Raw genomic sequence first — 24,092 nt, 5'->3', positions numbered from 1 at the left:
AGGATTTATGGCGCCAGCATGTGTCCAGTGTCTAGTGCTGGCAATACAACGCAACTACTGGTACTGCTGAATATAGTTTGTAGGATTATTTGAAGGACCTTTATGAGCTTTTAGATGTAATGTCTGTGTACGACTCTATAGTAGTACACAGTAATTCATTTAGTTTGAGAAGTGGCAGTGGTTTGGGGCTGGGGGTGGAAGTGTGGGAGGAGGTCCTGTTGAAAAAGAATATCAGAGCAGTTCGTTAAAAAATAATGGAAGAAATGAACGTGAACTATTTAATTTTTTGGGTTGTGTGAACTCAAATTCAAAATTGTGAACTATCAACATGAGCTACCTCATACACTCTCCCTGTACACCAACACCTGCACCTCCAGCCATCAGTCTGTCAAGCTCCTGAAGTTTGCAAATGACACCACTCTCATTGGACTCATCTCTGATGGCGATGAGTCTGCCTACAGGTGGGAGACTGAGCGTCTGGTGACCTGGTGCAGGCAGAACAACCTAGAGCTTAACGCTCTGAAGACAGTGGAAATGATAGTGGACTTCAGGAAGAGCCCAGCCCCACCCACCCCCATCTCCCTGTGCGACTCCCCCGTGGCTACCGTGGAGCATTTCCGCTTCTTGGGAACCACAATCACAGAGGATCTCAAGTGGGAGCTGAACATCAGCTCCCTCATCAAGAAAACTCAGCAGAGGATGTATTTCCTGAGGCAGTTGAAGAAGTTCAACCTGCCAAGGACTATGATGGTGAACTTCTACACCTCCATCATTGAGTCCATCCTCACCTCCTCCATCACCATCTGGTACGCTGCTGCCACGGAGAGGGACAATAACAGACTGCAGCGTATCATCCACTCTGCTGAGAAGGTGATTGGCTGCAATCTTCCGTCCCTCCAGGACCTGTACGCCTCAAGGTCTCTGAGGCGTGCAGGGAAGATTGTAGCTGACTCCTCCCACCCTGGACACAAACTCTTTGAGACACTCCCCTCTGGCAGGAGGCTGCGGTCCTTCAGGACCAAAACCTCTCGCCACAAAAATAGCTTCTTCCCATCTGCTATCAGCCTCATCAACAAGGCTAGAGAGCCCCACTGTTGCTGATCAATTGCACCAATCACCAGAAAAAATTCCTTGTATGTGAAAACATACTTGGCAATAAAACTGATTCTGATTCTGATTCTGATTCTCATTTCAATCTGTGTGAAGTGAACTTGTTCTAGAGTAAACTTACACAATACTGACTTTGTATATGTAAGCCATGGGTTTGCTCTCCCATATTCATGCCTGGAAGAATCTTGTTATATGATTTCAGACACCCCTAAAGTGGACCGTGCCATTTTTTAACCTTGACGTTAGCTGAACGTCTTATCTGCTTGCCTCACTTCATCAGTGGCTCTGTCCTCAAGTCTCTGCACCAGTGCACTTCAGTGCACTGGATTGAATGCCAGAGATTATTCTACACAAACACACTGTATTTCTGTATTTGTTTTCTACTCATTTTAGCTGCATGCCTCCAGCTGCACCGCTACATAGGAACAAAGATCAAGAGGGTCAGGAATTGTTTGTTTATTAGGTACAACAAGGCCAAATCACCTAGAAAGCACCCAACCATGGTTAAAATTACTAATAATTTTGCTCATTCAGTTCAAAGATTCGTAATTGCTGAACTATGTGTTCATTCCTTAGTGCTAAGCTAAGAGTCAGGGTCACAGGTTGCCATTTGACCTATAGACTGGTTGCATCCAGAAGAGAGAGGAGACAGGAGAGGAGGAAGGAAACAAGGAAAAATGGCCTGGAACCAGTGCTGATCTGTGAATCATCAGTGCATGATTTGGCAGTGGACCAGAGAAAACAGCATCTGAGGGGATTAGTCCAGTCGCCGGGGTCAGCGCTGCTGGAGATACACGAGGCCCCCGTCCGTTCTCTGATGTTGGTGACCAACAGCACTTTGTATATGTTGTGGCCTGTTAGTAGCTGACAGAGCTGTAAGTCTTCGTGGTAATTCATTCCCATAGATGTAACAACCAATCATGCCATGACATATAAAATCATGACCCAGTTCAAACATGCATCAGTGAGTGCACCACGAAGCCTCAAAGTGTAGAGCAGCACGATGTTAGGGCACTCCTTCTGATTACCTTCACTTCAACAGTAAGTTCAGTCTGTTACTGGTTAAAACTATTGTGCTGACACAAGTACTACATTGTCCCGTTGCCTTATTTTGGTCAAAATTCATATATATGCAAGGAACTATTATTAAGTCTTGCTGTTGCAACATAGCCATCACATCATGAACAGCTGTTTATTTACCAGTCTGCCAAGAGCTTCAGCCTTCATTGCATCTACAAGACAAGAGGTTATAATACGCCTTCTGAGCAGGGCTACTTGGCAACGTGAACACCACAGTGACTCAGTGTTGGAAAGTGATAAGATGGTGCAGTCGGGCCGGGGCTTGACGGTTAGCATGCTAACTTCAGCACAAGCTGGAGACAGCTCTTGGCTCATAAAGGAATGAAGCTTGATGCCGAACTCGCAACATTTCTTCCAGTCTGATCAGACTGATAACACTGGCAATGTAGCAAAAGCAAAACTTACAAATAGCTCCTTTGAACCTTCATTTAGACTTTCAAATAATGAGGTAAAGTTATATAAAAGTGAAAAGCTCTTTTGAGCTTTTTATGCTTCCTTTTCCCGTCATCTGCTCCAGGCACAGCTTGTACTCACAAACCAGTCTACTTTAGTAATATTATGGGCTTTTGATGTACTCCAGGATATAAATAAGTGATGGTGTAAGTTTGCTGTACAGTCATTTGGCAACAGCAGGCATTTTAATCACATTTTACTAGCACTATTAGCTTTTGCATTTTAAGCAGCAGGCGTTTCCCACTTCAGTCTGCATTTTAGCTCATTTTCCATTTGTACTACTATTAACAGAGGCATATTTTATGCACAGATTGTGATTGAAAGACTAAATCCACTGTTATATTACAAAATAAGCAGGTACTGGACGTAATATTTACCAAACAGCAACACGTTTGTGTTTCCCACTCTCATATTCCAGATTGTATTTGGGCTCGAACACGTATGGATGCACCTGGTGGTGCTCACAAGCGCCAGGTGTCGTGCCCGTTGGCAGGCCTCTGGGTGTTCGGCCAGTCGGAAGAAAGTGGCACTTTTAAAGAGGCCCAAGCTAATATTGAGACTCAACTGATGGGCCGCATAACAGGCAGGACTTTTTTTTTACTGTGAATAATGCAAAGCCACTTTAGTGGAGTCCCAGAATAAATAAAAAAAAAAAAAAAGATCAAGCTGGAAATGAGCACAAGTCTCCTTTAACACTTGACAACAAGGAAACAGACTTTGTGCAAACACTGTCACTGCCGACAGCCCTCTGGGGACAACTGTTAAAGAAGATTGCTTGGAGGGGGGGGGCACTCTGAGCCTCCAGTCTCAAAGTTTATTTGCGACTCTATTGGTGTTGAAGTGTGTCAAGGGTCCTCAGGAGCCCTCTCCTGCAAAAGGATCTTGAGTGGCTCTTTAATGGAGCTCTCAATGAAGCAACGGAGGGAGACAAAGAGAGGATGACATTGTCTCCGTCTGAGCACTCACCTCTCTCTCTAATTGCCTCAAGTCCTATTGATTACCCGAGGCCCCTCACACCTGTTCCGTGTGATCCCTTCACACTGGGTGTAATCCCGTCCCAGGCCTTTCTGATGTGATTAGCACGACTGATCAAAGTGCACTAACAAAGCAAACACGTGGCCGCATACCGACGTTTATGTTAGATGGGTGAAAGTATTTGATGATCACATCAACCGACAGTACACACACACACAGCCCACATGCACTGCCCTTCATAAAAGATCACACAATTAGTCTTGCCACAGCAACAATAGCACACACAGACACCTACAGTACAAACACCAGCTCCAGCAAAACAGCACTGACCCTGAGCATCCTCCACGCCCCCTCCTACGGGCCTGGAGGTGTGTTTAAGCAGCAGCTTGATCCCCCAGCTCATATTACCAGACATGATGTCACAACACACACTTTCAACCCCTGCCCTCTCTATCTATCTGTCACTCTTTCTATCCCGAAGGGAAATTAAGATGACTCCATTCCCACGCAATTAAATGCTCTCATGCTGTCTGGCCCTCTACTATTGGGTGTGTACGTGTGTGTGTGTGTGTGTGTGTGTGTGCACTGAAGCATGGAGAGAGAAAAGTGTCTACATCTAATCTCCCTCTATCTCTCGATCGATCAGAAGAACCCTGGACCCCGGTGATAACGCCTGTTGGCAGTCCACTCGTATCTCAGCTTAAGTTACCTCCAGTGCTTCACCTCTTGGCTCTCACTTCATCTTACCTGCAACGGCGGACAGCCCCGCTGGGAGCAATGGGCCTGGTTTGGACAGTCAACTTGGTAGCAGGTGACAGACCTCAGGTGCGACTGTCATGCCCTGGGCTACACCACTTACATGCAAATGGTTAAATGATTAAAGGTATAAATGTATATTTTGAATCGTATAAAGTGAGATTTCCATGTCTTTTTTAATTATAAAGCAGGTCTAGGTTCTATATTAATACTGTGAAAGTATCAAAGCCTCAGTCCACAGAGAAATGCACACAGCCTGTATTCAGAAACTGAGCCTTAAAACCAGCCGTCAGGACTTCTGGAACTTTGTGACGTCTCTTTCAAATTATGTCTGATGGTTTTTGTTTTGACTTTTGTTTTTAAGATAATTCCAGTGAATATCGGTGCAGCCTCTGTGTCCCTTTCATCCCATTAATTCTGTGTCTCTGGGTCGGAGCCATTGCATGGAGGCATCCTGTGTGCATTCCTGTCACAGTTTATTTTTAAACCCAGTATCCCTACTTATTCATTCATGTGGGATGCAGGAAGTAGTGCAGTGGCGTAGTGCAGGATATAAGCATGTATACAGCATATACCCACTTCTTTTTTTATTGTCATTCAGTAGTGTGCTGCAAGGCTTTTTTTTCCCCAGGATGATGAAGGCATGACCTGCCCTACTCTGCCTCTGACTGGCCAGTGCTCACTGGTTGAGTTGGTTAGGTTTAGGCATGAGGAGGTTAGGGTAAGAATATCAGGGCGGTGGAGGTCATGCGACTGTTTTGCCATCGTGGGAAAAAAAAAAAAAAAATTGCCTGCCACCTACCTGCCCAGTTGGTTTATAACCAATCACAGATCCATATGAGGCTAATTTGACTGAAGTAATATTCATCTTAACATATTATGAATTTTCACTTTGGGGAGAACCATTTCTAGAGAAACGCCCCGGGCTTAAATGTAGACTTTTACCAGCGGCCTGGACAATCTTTGCTTCCCTAAAGCTGGTTTGTGAGCGTGTACAAAGGTGCATAGCGTGTCAAAATTCAGTTTTGAAATATGTTATGTTGAAAATCAGCTATGTTGTTCTGTATGTTTGTTAAGAATAAACTAATCTTTGACTGAAACACTAGTTTGCCTCATGCTGAACACATATATATCATATTCATACATTAGGCCTGCGTAGAACCAGTAATATTTGCAAACTGTCCCTGTTTGTTATTTTTATAATGGTGCCTACACTATCTGTTCCAAGAGACCGTTTAAAAAGACTCCCAGCCCATAAATTACTTGCAAGGTAAGAAAATAGTAATAAAAAATAAGGAACAGTTAACTCAAAATGCATAATTATGTAGCTGTCTCACCCAGACCGTACTGTGGTTGTCATGCAGACATTGTCAGAAGAAATAATTTAAAAAACAGCAGGTTGTCTTCAGTTTAAGTGGATCATATTCTCAAACCACACATTTTTAACTAGATATCTTTTAGTTGTAACCCAGCCTGTCTGTGTAAATGTTCACTCAGACTTTCAACAATACACTCGAGCAAAGCTTTTCAGTTTCCTCTGAAATCAGCCAGTTTCAGAGGAGAGAACCAGCAGCCCTTTTCAGCAGGTCCACAGACAGCACAGTCATTTTAAATAATCAGTACGTCCTCCCACCTTTTTCTTGTTGGTCGGGCAGATGTAGAAACTGGTCACCACGATGGTCGTCCCTGGCATCAGATTGAGTTTGGTGTAGGTGGTGCCGTAGTCAGTGGATCTGAAACGCAAGACAAACAAGAACAAGTGGCATTCAGTCAGGAAGCTTTGAAAACAGGGAGAGTTTTCCTGCTGATTTCCTTTGAATCCCACAATAACAATAGGCGAAGGCATTACGGTAATGAGAATGGAGACCTGTAAAAACACCTGCACTTACAATATGTTAATAGTTGATTAGACTTTGTAACCTCTTTGTTCTTATCCAGAAACACCAGCATCTCCATGAGGAGCCTTTGTGCTGACAAAGGGAGATGAAACGTCTGAGCAGCCTGCTTTTTCTCTCAAACTGCCCTACAAGCATTATATCAACTCTCTGTCCAACATATTACCACTCTGTGGTCTGCTGCCTGAGTTCAGGCGACAAATCTGAAATGGCTGGACAACCTTCATCGCCGCAGCAATGCAAAAACAGCCCCAGGCCAGCAATTAAGTAATGGCCAATCCCCAAATCTGGCAGGTTTAAGAGCAGGTGTGGAGCAGTGTGTGTGTTTGAGATTGATAGTTTGCTGCTGGATTGTTTCTCCAGTTCCAATTTAGTCACACCCAGTGAGCAGAGTGAAGGTCATTGTTTGTGACAGGTTTTGAAAAACAGCGCAGGTTTCAGGTCCAGCGAGGCTGAAGTGAGGTGACCGCTTATGTATAATTAATGTCTCCAATTCCTGTCAGGAGTATGCAGCGGAGAGATGACTCAAGTAATGCAGGCAAGGGAGATTAGAGCAGCAAATGCTGATCATGACAGATTAAGGAACCAAATTTGTCTGAGAAGTACACAGAGGTTAAAGAATGCAAATGTAACATCTATTGTATTTGCATTTGTTGTTTCTTGTGTGTAGCTTCTGACAGCTATCTGGGGCTAATTTGGAAAGTAATCCGAAGCACACAGGAAAAGAAACAGTGCAGCATTCAGCCAAGGGCTGAGGGTTCAGCAGGAGGGAGCCAGGAGGGAGAGGCCTTGATGAAAGACAATGATGAGCTTGCACGTCAGCCTGGTTAAGGATGAGAGGATTTACTCCTTCGCACAGTGGGACATCAACCACTAATGGACACACACCCAATGAGACACATACACACAGCCGAAGCCCTGCCAAGCCGTTCGGCAATCAGCTCTCCCAGAGTGCTCTGATGCATCTGGAGAAAATGGAGTGGCATAGCAGGGGTGAGCTATTTCTCAGCGGTGAGTTGGCAAGTGTTTTCATCTTCCTCACCGGCCTGTGTGCAGTGTTTAACCCGGGATCACTTGGAGGACATGGACAGATCTAGCGCTGATGGCTGTGTTAGCAGCCAGAGCTCAGTGCTTATCTCAGAAACTCACTTGTGGATAGAGGGAGGGGCTGCGAGGCCTGCTGTGTAGAGGCCCACAGAGCGGCTGGACCATATGGGCGTAAGTGCAGAAACCCACACGGAGCAGTTGGATCTGGTCCTCATAAGTTAGGAAGATGATAACAAACATTATATGTTTCTAAGTGTCAATTTGCCGTTTTTTTCTCTGAGACAGAAGTGTAAACTTAGTGCATTACAAAGAGTCACACAGTGGCTTTGTGAGTTCTTGTGTCAACCACTAATCATCTCTGCTGTAATACTGCTGATCATTTTCGTGCAGTGTATCATAAGTTTGAATATTGATTTCCTACCTTGCAGGCAGCCTTTAGTTTCAGTAGATTAGATTACTTGACTAAACTTGTTCTTACTGTACTGTATTTTATAACTGTCAATATTTCCAAATTAAATAAATATATATATATATATTTTTAATAATATATATAATAATATATATATTATTAAAAATACATAAATAAAAAGTAAATTAGATTCAAAACTTACTCTGAATTCACAGCTTCCAACATGAAACATGAGAATACTAATTCTAATTATATATTATTATATAAATTATATATTCCATGATGTTATGAAGTCCAAGTCCTCTGTGTGTGTGCAAATATATAAATGCATATGTTACGTAATGTTCCTGTTTTTTTAAAGCTGCATTTATTTAGTTAATTAGTTAGTTAGTCAAAGGTTAAAGTTCAAGGTTACGGTGATCTCATGTTCTTGTGAATGCAATATATCAGAACGACCTGAGGGAGTTTCATTAAACCTGGCACAAACTTTCACCTGGACCCAAGGATGAACTGATCAGACTTTGACACCTCTGCCTATCATTCACTGCTGTAATTCAGGAAGTGGAGATTGTGAGCAACTTTGACTGGTTGGCAGAGGCATACAACTGCAAGGCAGTAATTCTAGTCTGTACATACATCAAGCACAGCAACATCAGCATTTTTTTGGACCTGATGACGATGAATGTCATTGAAATATTTATTCTGTTTTTAGCTCCGGTTTAGTCTCCACCAGTTACCAAGGAAACTATCTTGCCCTTTAGCAGCTAAAGGCTCCACTATGTCCATCAGTTGCAGTCATTAAAGCTGCTAACTTTGGCCGGCTGCTGTTTGTGTGGGTTTATCAGAGCCTTTCAGCTGAAAACAGCTGCCTGCCTGCTGGTGAAACAAAGTTAATGACAGCAGAGTTTGCAGACCATAACACAAACATGCTAAAAAAAAAAAAAAACACAAGGCAAAAAAAGTTCCATAGAAAATAAAAACATACAGTTGATGGGAATTTTTTTCTGGTTTGCAACTACAAGCAATCATTTTCACAAGGCAAAATATTCAGAAAGCTAACCCTAACTCCAGAGTTGATGTTGAAATGGTTTGGAACACATTACTGATAACAGAATGACAGCCAAATATTGTATTAACTAGTAAATCTATAATTGATTGTGACATTACTTTGTTGAAAATACACTAAAGGCTATATTTGTTGGCGAGTACATACTGTCCATGCCCTGTACTGCTGTACATGACTTGGAATAAACATCTCTGCTTGACACAGAGGTCTGCAAAGCCCTCCTTCTATTACATATTCATAGTCGTTCATTAACTAGATTGTAATGATCAGCCAGGATGGGAGTGGGCCTCTTGCCCAGAAACACATCCCAACATATAAACGCTGACTATGCACCTCTCATTTCCTCTCTCTCTCTCTCTCTCTCTCCTCCTCTCTCACCTTTACTGCCAAGAGTCTGTTACCATGGAGGCTCCTTCTCTCCATCCATCAGACGTTAAAGACCTGAGGTGTCAACTGAAATAACTAAGGATGCATGGGTTGTTATACTTGTCAGCAAATTATATCAAAGCAAAAAGATTTGTTTCTTTCTGTGAGCAAAGGAGACACCAACATTTTGTGTTTACTCATGTGAAAATCATTAAAAATGGGGCAGCAGAAAAATGTTGCAAAACAGGGGGAGAGTCAGGGGGGCAATGGAAAGACATTATGCCACTAATATGCCACTAATGGGGCTAATTTGGGGTTTGGGTGGGGGTTGTTGTAGAAAGTCAGCTGCTCCAGTGCTTTATATGGCAAGAATAATGATGTTGAGTTAATAAGAGAGCTCATTTTGCCATCCAGACCTTTGGATTAATAGACTGGTAAGGAGCTATTGTAGATTAATGAGGAATAATTACTTTGAAACGGAGTGGGGAGCAGATGAGACGGGAGATGGCAGAGCACAGGGGAGAAGGGTCGGACCAGAAATGTAATCTATTGCGCTCCATAGCCCTCAAGTCGAATGAAATTACATTTTAGCAGAAAAGTGGGACATAGACAAACACGCTGTTTGTCTGTTTTGATTTCCCTTCATTTGTCTACAGAAATGGTATTGCATTGGGCACGAAGTCCAACAATTCATCCATTTTCTACACCGCTTATCCGAAACCAGGTCAGGGTGGGGGAGTGGGTGTGGGTGTGGGGGTGGGGGTGGTTTACAGGAGGACAGTCTTGGATTGGGATGTGTCAGTGTCATCCACTTCAGAAGGCATGTCCCAGAGTCTCACCCTCAAACTTCTCAATCATAATATGGTTGAATAAACATTCTGTTCTGACGCACAAAGTTTTAAACAAGTTGCCACAGACACACGAGTGAGGCCATGCAGCTGAAATAATAACAGTGGAAGAACATAAACCACTAGAATACTGGGGTATAAAAGAGGAGTGGAGGAGCAAGAGACAGGAAAGGGGGAGACAGGGGGTGGACACGAAGGTGGATGTGACAAGACAGACGCTGCGGGCGAAATTGTATTTTCCTTGATGCGCTTGAGAAAACAGAGAAATGTGGAAGCACTTTACGGCAGCGACAGGTGCTGATTCAGATTTAATGTCCTAATATGTCAAGGTTGCTCCCAGCGCCTGACGTCTCAGGGGAAGACGAATCGAGAGTGTCAAGTGAACATGTGATGAGACAGAATACAGAAATATAGAACAATTTACAGTATAACAGCTGTTGAATTATAGTCATCTGTACCATGGAATTTTACAACAAACATCACACTATATCACTGATTATCACCTATCAAACATCACAGAGGAGCATCAATCTTACCAATGAGTAGATGGGACTGGATGTTACTCTACCTCCTGAAATCTACCAGGGCCACGATTTAGCTTCACACCCACAGTGTGGATCCAGAATCTGTCCTGTTACTTATTTCTACTGTAAAAAATATATAAATAAAGTCATCAATATCGAAAGAATAATATATTTACATTCAGTTTGTTTGACTATTTGCATGACTATCCACTTTGAGCAAGGCAGAAAAAGTATTAAATATTTAAATTGCACAGCTATCTACAAATTAGTCGTGTGTAAAGTATTAAAGGTCCCATATTGTATAAAATGAGATTTCCATATTTTATTTGATTATAAAGCAGGTCTAGGTTCCATATTAATACTGTGAAAGTATCAAAGCCTCAGTCCACAGAGAAATGCACACAGCCTGTATTCAGAAACTGAGCCTTAAAACCAGCCGTCAGGACTTCTGACCCACCATACTTGTATGATTTGGTTTCTCTGACATCTGCTATATTTTTATCCTATCACTCAGAAGACAGCCAGCCAATCAGAAGGGAGGCTCAGAGCCCTATGGACATGTTGTTACTAGAGCTTCAGAGAGAAGCACATTGAGATGCTTTTTGGTACCTAAAAAATATGTCTTCTTATGGACATCAAAAACTTCAAATAAAACACCAGAGAGGTGTAAAATATGGGACCTTTAAAAAGAGACATATACAGGAGCTGGATGTGTCCTTACTTGTCTGATTTCTGCAGGAAACCAAACACTGAGGATGACAGATGCTGTCAGTCCGAATCAGGCCTGGACAGCCAGGCGGGGCAGACCGTTGGGTTTGATGAGGCTCATCAATGATTGGCTGACATACAGATGCCCCCGGGAGCCCAACCAGCAATTGGGGAGCAGTAAGGAAGAAGGCAAGTGTCCTCCGACAAGATGGAGGATTGAGCCCCATCTGCCTGTGGAGAATGTGTCTGAGTTTTCAATCATCCGTGCAATCTGCAGCGCTGCCACAGAGACACAAGGTTGGGAAAATCTGCAATTTATTACAGCACCATCGCTCTGCTGACAAGAGTGATGAAGCGTGAGGCAAACTTGTCTTCTTGCCAGAGTATCACTCACTGTAGGTATTAGCTGCATCAAAAAAAAAATTTTTTTAAATGTGTGCCAAATTTTGTCCAGAGTGGGTTAAAGATCAGGTCGTGAGTGATCATAACAATCTAAGCTTCCTAATCTTTCTTAATGAAAGAGCAGGGAATTAGCAGGAGATGGGAGCTTTTGATTTATCACAGAAACGGTAATTGCCATGACTAGTGTTAAAATTACTGCTGAGAGAGGGCCACCATTAGCGTTAAAGCAAATTTATGGCGGTTAAAAGCAAGATATCATAAATACCACCTGACAGATTGCGTTTTCAACAAGTGCAATCACATTTTATGGATTTCGAGTGGTAAATGTGAGAAAAAAATGTTGTTTCATGACACAGCTCTGTGACGCTGAGACAATCAAGCTATGAGGTATGATGCAGAAATAAAAAAGAAAGGTAGACGCTCCCCCATGTGCTCTTCACATGGACGGGTCATCAGTTCTGACCTCCTTCTGGCTTGAATCATCCTTTAAAAATGACCATTCTGCTTGACTGCAGCCACACTGTCATCTATCTGTGCGTCTCCCTGCTTTTTACAGCAGTGCAGTGGTTATGGATGATAAAGCTCAGGGAGTCTCAGGTGCACCCTGGACAAAGGGTTTATGACCATCTGCTATGGCCTGATTGCATCAAAGCCTGGCTTTATTGACTGCAGAATGCACTGTGGAATGATGCAGCATATACCCTCCAGAGATCGGCCACATGTTGCCAACAGAGAAAGCTGCAGGAGAGTTGGAAGGCAACTTTGAGGAAGATGCCTGTGGAAGTGTTTACCTGTACCTTCCTTTCAAGACACCGGAGAGCCCCGGAGTGATCTGTCGGTGACAGTCGCAAAGTCAGAAAGAGAGATGTTAACACTGAGTCCGTCAGTGAGAGTGCTCCTCAGCTGTGAATACCTCCAGAAAATGACAGCTAGAAGGATAACTGCTGAAGTTATCTTGGACTGCGGATGACAGCAGCAGAAGTGTCAACCACACGGGGCGCAACTCATGAAAGAGCAAAGGAGTCACAGTCTCTGCAGAAAGGTGATGTGGTTGACAGGCTCATGAAACAACTGCAGAACAAAGAGAGTTCACAGACCTCGCTGTGGACACTTTCCATTTCAACAAAAATAGTGTAAATGAAAACCTCTGATGATAAGATCTGAAGATTATCCAGATACCAAGGAGGAGACGCAGCCGTTCAATGCGGTGAGCATCAAAAGTGACATTCCGATCCCCTTACATTGTATTGGGTGGAGGAGGTCCTTCTGTGTGTGTGTCAGCCACTGCCAGTTACAAGATAACAAAGAACATAAGACAAATAAGATGCTAACTACGCTTATCCGTATGCTAGTCTCTGATTCTGGTCTCAACAGACTTAGAGTCTGAGTCTGGGTCTGACTGAGGCTCAAACGGCAGCAGTGGTGGGCGGGGCATAAGGCCAATCCAGAATTTCTCAAGGAGGAAGTAAGCATAGATGTGCTTCCAGCCCCAGTTTCCCTTTTTTTCACGTCTTATGAGGGAAAACAATGTGAAACAAACCATTTACCACAGAAGAGTGTTTTTACAAAGTTTAAAACATTTCTGGAGAGGAACTATAAGTCAGAGTGTAAGACTTCACTTAAGCAGCCCATTTCCTTTTTTTTTTGAACTGATTTTTTATTTAATAAGCAGCCCATTTCCATTGATGTGAACAATGGAAATTGACTGCCCCTCCCTCACCTCCTTAACCTCTATAAAGCACACTTTGGATTTTCAGTCCTATCTCTGTACTTGGTACCAGTTTAACAAAATGTCATTTGTAGCGCCAGGGAGCCTTGAAGACCCTGTCACGTGTAATGCAACAGTGAGGACATGGAAGATAATGTGCTGTATTGTTCTGTGCTGTGGGGAGAAGCATGCGGTTACATGAAGGATCCGTCCTGTGACAGATTTGCCAATGCTGCACACGCTCATACTGTATGATGAGAGCAAATGGGGAAGATGAGAATAACAATACCAGGCAGCAGAGGGTGGGAAAATGTGAGCTGCATTTTTGTTCAGCTTAGTCATTGATGCCTCAGCAGCAATTGGTAAATTGTATGCAGAAGCACCTTCTGCACTACTGCAAGCAGTCTGAGCAGGCAGTTAGCCAGCATACACAGATTCCTGCTGGGTGAGGGGACGTCACAGCAGGGGATAGTCTCTTGAAGTGCACAAAACCACCGGAGCATGGTTATCAAGATCGAAGCACTGCTGCCATTGGAGAAGTTGCTTATGGAAGTCCCCTGAAAGTCCATTTTGCATTTATGTTTCTTGTTTGTACGGAGAAATCATACAACATTTTGACTCCACGAGAAAGAAAAAAAAAAGGGTGAGTCAAAGTATTGAAATTCATCACCATCAGACCATCAGAAAGTATTATTTTCTCCCCTTATTGTGTAATGAAGTGAAGATAAGTGTGATAAAAGAAAAACATACAAAAGAGGTCATAACAAACATGTAAGAGAAAGGGGAGAAATGGGGGAAAAGGAGAAGAGAGAGAGAGAGGAAAAGGAAAAAGAAAGAGTCTTGTGAATTGAATGTTTGTGTTGATTGTAAGATTTAAAGAAGTTAATAATCATCTTAAAGGTCTAAAGGTAAAGTTAGGTTATTTCATGAGGTTATTTTATTTTACCTTAAACCTCTGAGGCTCCACTGTTTCGTCCTTTTTGACAAGAACAAATGAACAAAAGAGAAATGACAGATGGAGGTTGCCATGGCCTCCAGCTCTTCCTCTACCATCATCCCTTTTGTCAACACAGGCTGTGTTAGCCCAGTCAAAGGCCTCCAGTCACAGCTCTGTTCCTCTAATGTCCTCACTTTCTTGCTGTCATTTATCCCAACCTCACCACCTTCCTTACAACTGATCCCAGAGATGATGTTTGAGAAATTAATCAATTTCAGTGCAGGGATGAAACTTTGGGCCTCCGCTTTTAATCTCTTTCCAATCAGAGGTCAGTGCCTCAAAATACAAGTGTCATATGCCTGCTTGAATTTCTCTTAAGAAAGATGCAGAGATGGTTTTGGATGTAAGGTCCAAAAAGAAAAAAAATGTGTTCATATAAAAAAACACTTTATTACCAGGAGAAATAACCACACCTCCTGGATCCCATCAATCAGTCCCAGAGAGCATAATTAGCAAAAATGAAAACTGAAATCCTTGATAAGAAGTCAGTCCTGTTGCACATGTCTGAGATCCTTTAATGGAGAAGAATAGAATTACCGCCTCCATTAACCAGATCAGCTGCAGTTTACCTGCACGTTTGTCCAAACTATAATATATGTCAGTGATCCCATAACAATACAGAGGCCAAATAAAGCCTTCTCAGAGCATAATCTGTTTCTTGACTCTCCTTCTTTTTAATTATTTCTGATGCTAACTCCGGTTTCTGCCATGGATGTGATCTTTAAGCATGCAATCAAGAGAACAGAATATACAATGTCATCTGATGGTGACAGCAAAAAAGTTCCTATCATTGGCTAATCTCGACGATAGGTATTAGTACAAGAAAAAAAATTGGACTGTTTGGCAGATTTGTTGGCCCACTTGCAATAACTTTGCATCCCACGCGTGGGCTCCAGCCAACAGGCTGGGAACCACTGATATGTGCAGTCTGTTCACGGAATTTCAGAAAAAGGTTTTAAGTGTCTGTTTTTTAGCAAAATAGTACTTCTCACTACACTGACACGCATGATTCCAGTTAATAACTTTAATGAGAAATACTGTCCTCACCTTAGAGACTATTATTACAGTGCAGAGGATCTGATATAGCTTTGTCACAGGGTGCTCAACAATCACCTGCAGCCAGGCCCAGCTCTAGACTGCTTTGACTGGGGGGCATTAAATGATGTTGTCCGGTCACTATCTGCCAGACTGCAAGACTTGTTGCTGGGTTAGTCTATGAGTCTTCTCTAGCCCTGCAAGCTACAACATGCACAGTTTTATGTTATGTAAAACTAAAGCCATAGGATTTAATAATACATAAGCTCATAATATATTTCATTTTAAACCCGCCTCCACCCCCCACCACCCATAGTAAGATTTAATTAACTATTCTTACATGGACTGGTATATTAAAAATAAGACCTCTGCTTTATACTAATGCATATTCTATTTAAATGGGATGCTAGAATGTAATTAGTAGTGTCAGTGAGAGAGAGACAGAGACAGAGAGAGAGAGAGAGAGAGAGAGAGATCAAAGCACAGTGAGTGAGAGAATTGTGCCGCTACTATGTGGTGTAAAATACTGAACACTACCACACACAGCTAACTAGCTAACTGCTACGTCTATAAGGTGATGGGAAGTGACTGACAATAACTGTCATACTTTATATACTTTATAAAACCTATTCTGGTCTGAGTCACTGAGTATGAGCAAAGCAGGCTTTTCACCAAGAGTATAAGCAACTGAGTAGTGATGAAGTGAAATGACTGAATGAACTGCTCTCCCTGCTGTAACCAGTTTTACATGGCCAGACCAACCAATCAGATATTAAACTTTGATTATTCAAATGCAGCATGTTTAAGGTCAATCAAGTCAACAAGGACAAAATAAAACACTTTTCAGTTATTTTATTTTTATTTTTAAATTTTGGGATGATGGATGTTGTTGTAAGCATGTTAGCATGCCGATGTTAGCATTTTGCTCGAAGGCCTGGTGTGGGGCCTCATGGGGCCACTAGCCTTCCCAGATAGCAAAATGAAACTTCTGGCCCAACATATGCCTGGGTCCTTATACCTCCACATTGGGGCAGATTCCAGCTGTTATCCCCTGTACTGACTGACAATTGGAAGATTTTCTGTGTGTGCACCAGAATTAGTCCAGATGTTGGAAGTAGCATCTTACAATTACACTCTATATGGGCCAGATTCAGGCCGTGTCACCACGTTGTTCCTGGTGCCTTTTGTCTTGTCCTTCTCCTGTCTCCCATTTAGCTTCACCCAGCCTCCACCTAAATGCACCTGGCCAGTGGATGAAGGTTTAAAAGCTCAGGTGCCAGCATCAGGAGCCAGAGGTCTAGCACGGGGACTGCTACACACAGCTAAAAGAAGAGTGCTCTCCCCGTTTGAAGTTTATCTTCGGTGCACATGTGAAATCCTGACACAATCCCATTTGAGCATATATGGTCAGAAAATCTGGTCTCTCCAGCAGAAATCCATGTGTGACCAATATTCCCCTTCTCTGATTATGGAAAAATGGTTTCAAATTTTACGCCATGGTAAAAAAAACAAACAAACGAAAAAAAAAACTGGTTTCTCTTGCAGAAAGCTTACAATTAAATGCATTTATACTCACTGACTGAAATGTGAGTGATGTAAAGAAGTGGCAATAATAGCATTGAATTTCATGACAACTCCACTTAGCAGCCCCACTTATCTTTCCCCCTCTCTTTCTCCTGACTGAGATTAAACACTTCTTACAAGCTTCTCCTCAGTTATTCCTGCTCTAATGTGGTTAAGCTATGACTCATCCACTTCTGCTGGCTAGATTGGGCTCAGCAGAGACACGAAAGGCACCATAAAACACCCCCATCCCCATGCATCCACTTATTCTCTGTAGCACCCACGCTGCACCCTCCGTGCACCCATGTCCCAGCTGAATAGGAGGAGGAAGGACAGTAAATGGGGACATTTATCTGGATGACATCCCCATCAGTACCCTTGGGGACACGCTCCCTGAACACCACACTCTGCCAGCCTTGTGAGACATGAAACGCTGCTATGTTTGTGTCCTGTTGAATCCGTGAGGTTTGACTTAGATCTCCCGTTTAATGTGTGAAGTCAGAGTGAGCAGATAAAAAGGAGCAAATCCTCCCACTGAAGTTGGCTGTGAGTCCTTAAAAAGGAGACGTTGTTCACGGTCAGAGCAGCGGATCCTCTCATCTCTCCACTGTTTCAATCAGTCCATTCTACAAGTGATCCCATCGCCACCCTTTCTACACTTCGTTTTGTCTCTCCATAACCACGCTGAGGTGCGGAGGCACAACAGAGGGAGCACAAAGACAAAAGAATGCTCTCAAGCTTAATTGCTTTTACTGGGAAAGATGTTTCTCTCTTTCTTTTTTTTCCTCAGGCTTTTAGAAAATGCTCATCACTTTTACTCCAAAAAAAAGCTAATTACTGATCTCATATGGATGATTAAAGACAGCGAGAAACGCTCATATATTAAAAGTGTAAACCACAAATTCAGCAATTAGATCACTGCAGAGAAGGATCAGGGTTTCACTGTTTCCACTTTTAGCTGGTTTTTGGCCTTATAAGTGTAGTCCAAGACTGTCCTCCTGTAAAAAAAAATAATAATAAAAAAAAACCAGCCCAGAGGTCATTTGAGCAGCAGGTTATTACCTATTAGTCAAGCGTTTTTGTTAGGTGACATCTTGCAGCTGTAGTAATTGGATGGGCACAGAAATATGACACAGGAGAGCGGTGTTCGACTCCCATGTGAAAGTTCATGTTGTTTCTATGTTCATGTCCATGACCGTTTGACAAGTTAACTGTGGTGTTATTAATGTTGAGGAAGTTCATTTAACCCAAGTCATGATCTATTCCTAAACCTAAGCAAGTCGTTTTTGTGCCTTAACTTAAACGAGCCATGACTGTCATTATAGTAACCATGGCAATGAAGGTAGGTACAGTCTGCATGTTTATTATTGTAACTATGACAACCAAGGTCCGGTGTGCCTGCCGCTGTAGGGGGCGCTATTTCAGGAGCCACTTCTGTGGGTCATATCAGAGGTTTGAAAAAAACAATCTGACACCACTGTTCCAAAGTGTTCTTTCTCTTGATCAGAATGTGAACAATGTCAGGACTTCATTGATCACGTTATTGCCAGAGACTGCCACTGTCATGTTTCAAATGAAGCAGTTCTGCTAATTCATCAAATGAAAAACTGCACACTTTTCTGCTCTGTCTGCAGATGTTCCAGTCACACAGTGACCATCACCACAGAGGTACTGCGAAACAGGGCTGCCAGTAACAATTCTTTCTCTATATATCGACTATTAATCTAAATGATTCATTTTCCTCCAGAAAACCTAATTTACACACACTCACATGGTCAGTCAGTGTAGAATAAGCCCATATTCTGACCGAAATATCTGCTCAAACTGGGAATTGTAAAGCAGCAGGCAGACGGTTTTATAAGAGTATTTATCAGATAGAAGAGACAAGAGATATTAAAAAGCTCTCACTACTAATGAATAGACAACAGTTACAAATGAGGTAAAAAAAAAAAAAAATATATATATATATATATATATTAATCACAAAATAACACTGATTAAACAAGACTTATAGTCTTGCATCTGTGCAAGATTAACGCCCTTTTCTTCCAAAGCCACAACTTGGGTTTTCCATCAGAAAGCTGAACTAGTAATATGAGCTGGTGACTGGTGAAAATATGAGATGGTAGCTGGTAAGAATGGGAGCTGGCATACCAACTGTCAACAAAAAGAAATAAAGATTACATATTACTTAGGAATCAATACAATCATTAGTTGCAGCCCTAGTACTGATTGTTGGGGAATTTATCAAAGCAGGAACAAAATTACACATTTAAAGTTACATAAAAAGAAATAATTTTTTGGCCATATCATTGTAAAAGACAGAAGGGACAGAGTTTCAGACAAACAGGTTTCCTTAAAGGGTAACAGAGTTTAATTAGAATGAACTGGTTTGAATCTCTATTCATCACCTGATATCCCTCGAGGAGTCCTGACTTCAAAGGCCAGCAGGCTAGTCCTGCTTGCTAACCATGGCTTCATGCTGGGAGCATGTTCTCTGACTGCCCAGGGGCATCTCACAGCAGTCAATAGAGAGGCCGACGCCGCTGCCTCGCTGGCAGTGATCAAGAGCACGTTTAAAGACAATAACATGAAGGACGGGACAAAGTTGCCTTTGATGTGCTGAGTGCCTGTGCTGTATGTATAACTTATTACCACATACCCTTCACTGATTAGCTGAACACGGGACCATGCTTTGCAGAATTAATTCACCAGTGGGAGGATCAGTAGGATTTCTTTTTTTTTTTTTTTTTTGTGGATTCAGAGAGAGGAACTCACAAATACCTTCTCATTCTGGGCATTTTCCTGTACATGTGCACAATTCAATTCAATTCAATTTTATCTGTATTGCCCCAAATCATATAATCAGTATATCAATATACATTATCTCAAGGCACTTTGCAGGGTAAGGTTGAGACCTTTATCATAGAGAAAAACCCAATTGTTCCCATAAAGAGCAGCACTTGGCGACAGGGGGGAGGAAAAACCTTTTAACAGGAAGAAGCCTCCAACAGAACAGAACAGAGAGAGGAGTGGTAGCTCTGGATCCTGCTGCTCCACAAACAGAGATACCTGCAGAATAACCACGAGTTTGTGGCAATTATCATCAAATACACCTCTATGCTTTTCATTTCCCCCCCACTCTTTCTCCCCTTTCACCTTTCCTTTTTTAATATTAGCATGTTGACCTTCGACCCCAAAAGGAGAAGGCTGACACGTGTGACGGTCCTGTCAGATCCCTCTCATGCCTGCGTGTCAGAGGTGAAGCCTCATGGGAGGCGGTCCCATGTCAACGTCAGGAAACCTGAAGACAAACCAATTTGTCACAGTAACTGACTCTGACAAGACCCAGAGACCAATCAGCCGCTACTGATTGCTCTTGGTTTGACTGCCGATACGTCAGGAGTTAGAGACATGTGGTAAATTCAGACTTACAGTGGTTAAAATCTTAAGCCTGAATACTGTCAGTTCGAAAAAGATTTTTAGGAACCATAAAAACAGCCTGTTTGACCAACTTGACCAACATTCAATTAAAAAAAATTAAAAGATGAAATGAATAAAAAAGAAGACAGAGGTATAAAGGGTTTTGAGACTGTCCCGTAAAAAATGAGTCCATACGTTACATGTGCAGCTGGAGTACATAGAGCGGCAAAGTCCACGTCAGGAGGAGGTTGGAGTGGATGGATGAATATGACACAGGAGAGCGGTGTTCGATTCCCATGTGACAGTAGCAGCTTATGTTGTTTCTATTATCCAGTTATTACATATTTATTGATTTATAGTTTAAAGCAAATTATGATCTTTTCCAAAACCAAAGTAACAAAGTAGTAGTAACCTAACCAAGCCATGACACTCTGTGCGGTCCGCATGTTTATTATTGTAACCTTGACAACCAAGGTCAGGTGCGTCTGCCGCTGTAAGAGGCGCTATTTCAGGAGACGCTCCTGTCGGTCGTATCAAAGGGCTGAAAAAAGGGCTGTGTGGTCGTTCAGGGTGGAGGACTGGTTGGGGGTTTACATGACAGGGGGAAAATGTTAACTACTTAAATGCTCCGTCGTCTCATCTGAACACATAGACATGTGATTGACATCCGTCTTTTCATGAAATCAAATGCAGATTCCCCAAAATGAACAATTCCCTTCATAGAAAAGCTTTAATGTTAAGTGGAAAAATCAAAAAAACCAAACAGCCCAGCTCTGCTCTCACACTGGATGCATTTCAGTTTGCAACCTTCACAGACAGCAAGAGAGTGCAGAGAGAGAGAGAGAGAGAGAGAGAGAGAGAGAGGCAGACGCTGGCTTCAGTAAGTGGGCTGATAACACAGTGAGAGGCAGGCGCTGTCCCAGGGGGCTGAGCAAGCACACTGCAGTGCCTTCACATCTCCTAATCATCTGTCACCCCCTAAGACACACACCCACAGACCCACACACACACACACACACAGCTTGTGTACAGAACACTGGCTTAGTGATGTTTAGCTGTTCTACTCTAATATTGAAAATCACCTACCAATCGGTTATCAGCGTTTATCAATCAACACGATACTGAACTGTTCCGAGTGTTGTTACTTGATCCGGGTCATCTCAGGTTCGCCTTAACATTCAACCCCAAATATATCTGTGATTAGAGCTTGCAAAAGTGCACCCATCTGAGACTATAAAAGCCAACACGCATCGCTGTGAAGGACATCCACCTTTTAAAAAAATCAAAGGCAAGTGATGGCTCTAAAATGTCTAAATGCCACACAGCAGTGAATGTGTTTACAGGCCTATAAAGCAATCCTAACTCATGGGGTAATCTTTACTGCAGCCACATGCCTTCAGTGGGAGCAGATTGTGTGGCTGTGCGAGCGCCATCCACTAACCCTGACTATTAATATCTACTGAGCTGAAGGAAGAGGAGACACCATTAAAACACTTCTGGAAGGATTTGACCCAAAGCTAGCAGGGGCGCTTGGCGGTGGCAGGAGCCTCACAGCGGGAAAGAGGCATTTTATATATGTGTGGAAAACTGGTGCGAAAGACAGTCATTGTAGTGGAGACCGGTGCGGTACATCCACATGTCAAGACACTTGTGTGGGAAGCAAAAGGAAGGTGTTATATCATGTTTTATTTTGACATACAATCTCTGTATATAAGGCTCTGGTGCAAGACTTTCCTCACTGATCTTATCAACAGTGACACTGGTTTTTATATTTAACAAGACAAAGTATAAATCTAGTCGATATAGCTGGACTGTGCATGGATCCATGATTGTTTGTGCTGTAGCCTGTTGTACTGGCCCCCTCGGTGTTCACCCAGGGCGTGCTGCCTGTGCTAACATATGTAATCAACCCTCTCTGACATGGCCTGAGCCATCGCTGCATTATCACGTTGGGGGCGGGGGGAAGATAAAATTTATCCCCACTGAGGATAAAAATAATTCAGCAGAGGAAATATAGACCAGAGAGGGGGAAATTCAGCATTATAATCACACCATTTTCAACATTTTGTTGGCACAGCAGTGGCTTAGGGCCATGCCTTTTGTTGCAGGCAGTCGCCCAGCTGCCCTGGTCCCTGGGGGAGGGGAGTGGGTGCAACACTGGGTTTACGCCTCCATTACAGTAAATAAAATACATTTATTACTTGTACCATTATCGCTAAAGGAGGCAGAGGAATTACTAAATCGAAGATAAACTCACAGGTCTAAGTAGCATAAACAACAAAAAATACCAGCAACTGGAAAGGAGGCAATATGGTTATTGCAGAATATCAGTACAGCAGCAAAAGCCTCAGCAAGAAAAAAGGGTTTCTGTCCATGTATCTGGCCAAAATGATGGTTTTCTAATTAATTTTCTATCCTCTGTGGCTGTTCAAGTTTTGATCTTTGGTGATTTCAATATACATGTTGATGATTCATCAGATAATTTGAGTTTTGAAGCACAACTCAGTCTTTAAGTTTAATGCAAGGCCAACTCACAACCGAGGTCATACTCTAGATTTCGTTTTCACTCTGGGTCTGAGGGCTCTATCTTACACCCAGCGCAAAGTGCGACACAAATGTCTTTGCTAGTTTCAGAGGTAAGGTCAGGCAAAATGTTGGCGCATTGCTGTCTTGAGGCATCGGAAAGCAACTGCACGACTGACCAACAAAAATCTGGTCTTCAGTCAGTGGCACAGTATTTCACCGTTATTTCAAGGACGCATCATCAAGATACTAACCTACGCGTACATAGACACAGTTTGCCAGTGTTTCCCATTCATTGCCTTGACTAAATTTATCCACCACCATTTGATAATGAAATGAACACTGATGTTTTGCCCAAAACACTCCTATGATGAATTGAGAGTACCCAATACAACCCTTTTGATCCCTTTTGCATCAATGACCTTTTTTGTGTCTGACCACAAGCATATTATTCAGTGTTGACACGCAAACCAATCAACCCACAACCTGTTCTCACACCCTCAGCAGCTACGCTTTAGACATATTCACCTGTGTCTTTGCAGATCCTTGTATGGACATGGCTTCTTCTGCCCAGACCAATGATTTAGTCTGCTCTTTGAATAACCTCCGCTAACTCTAGAGGTTATTACTTCACTTATATAACAAATGTATTTGTACTGTTAACTCTTCCCCTTGGATCCTTTTGGATTTGGACTTTTATACTTTCATACTGACACATTTTTACTTTTATATTGATATTGATTCATTTTAACTTCCATATTTATTAAAAAGTCCTCTGTCTTTTGTCTTTATTATGTTGGAATGCATCACTTTGAGGGTCACAACCAATTCCGTTGTATTCTACGCAATGGCAATAAAGGCTTTCTGATTCTGAACATGCTCTGTCTTGAAGGAGTGCAGAAAGGTTGAGCACAGAAAGTGTGGAAAAACACAGAGTTGTAAGCTCTTTTTATTCACATGAAGGAACTGAGTTCTTCTTTTAAAAAGAAAGTAAAAGAGGTGAGAAATGTTTCTTCTTCTATTTGGTGAACCCTGCCTTCAAGTTCTGTACAGTTCCGTTAGCAATGTCACTGCTATATGGTACAAAGCATTACCTTCTTGTACTCCTGTTTTTATTTCCCTTACTTTCTTTATGTGCCAATGACAACAACAGAATGGTTAAGCTTAGTAGATTGTTGTTATGGTGAATAAGTTATAATTAACA

The 24,092-nt window shown here is 42.4% G+C and overlaps 1 protein-coding gene across 8 annotated transcripts in view; it reads right to left on the bottom strand.

Moving 5' to 3' along the window:
* Nucleotides 1-24,092, bottom strand: part of sorcs2 (sortilin-related VPS10 domain containing receptor 2) — a 276,342-nt gene that overhangs the window by 135,527 nt on the left and 116,723 nt on the right. For all 8 annotated transcript variants that reach the window (XM_071478096.1, XM_071478090.1, XM_071478091.1 and 5 more), the window contains exon 3: nucleotides 6,008-6,107. In XM_071478096.1, coding sequence (XP_071334197.1) covers nucleotides 6,008-6,107 — 100 coding nt within the window. The remainder of the gene's footprint in view (nucleotides 1-6,007; nucleotides 6,108-24,092) is intronic.

This window comes from Trachinotus anak, unplaced genomic scaffold, assembly GCF_046630095.1.
Source record: "Trachinotus anak isolate AG129_WGS33_773 ecotype Australia unplaced genomic scaffold, CSIRO_AGI_Tana_v1 ptg000005l, whole genome shotgun sequence".
NCBI classification, from domain to species: Eukaryota; Metazoa; Chordata; class Actinopteri; order Carangiformes; family Carangidae; genus Trachinotus; species Trachinotus anak.
The sequence above is the reverse complement of the archived record's forward strand: the minus strand, read 5'-3'. Positions and strand labels throughout refer to the sequence as shown.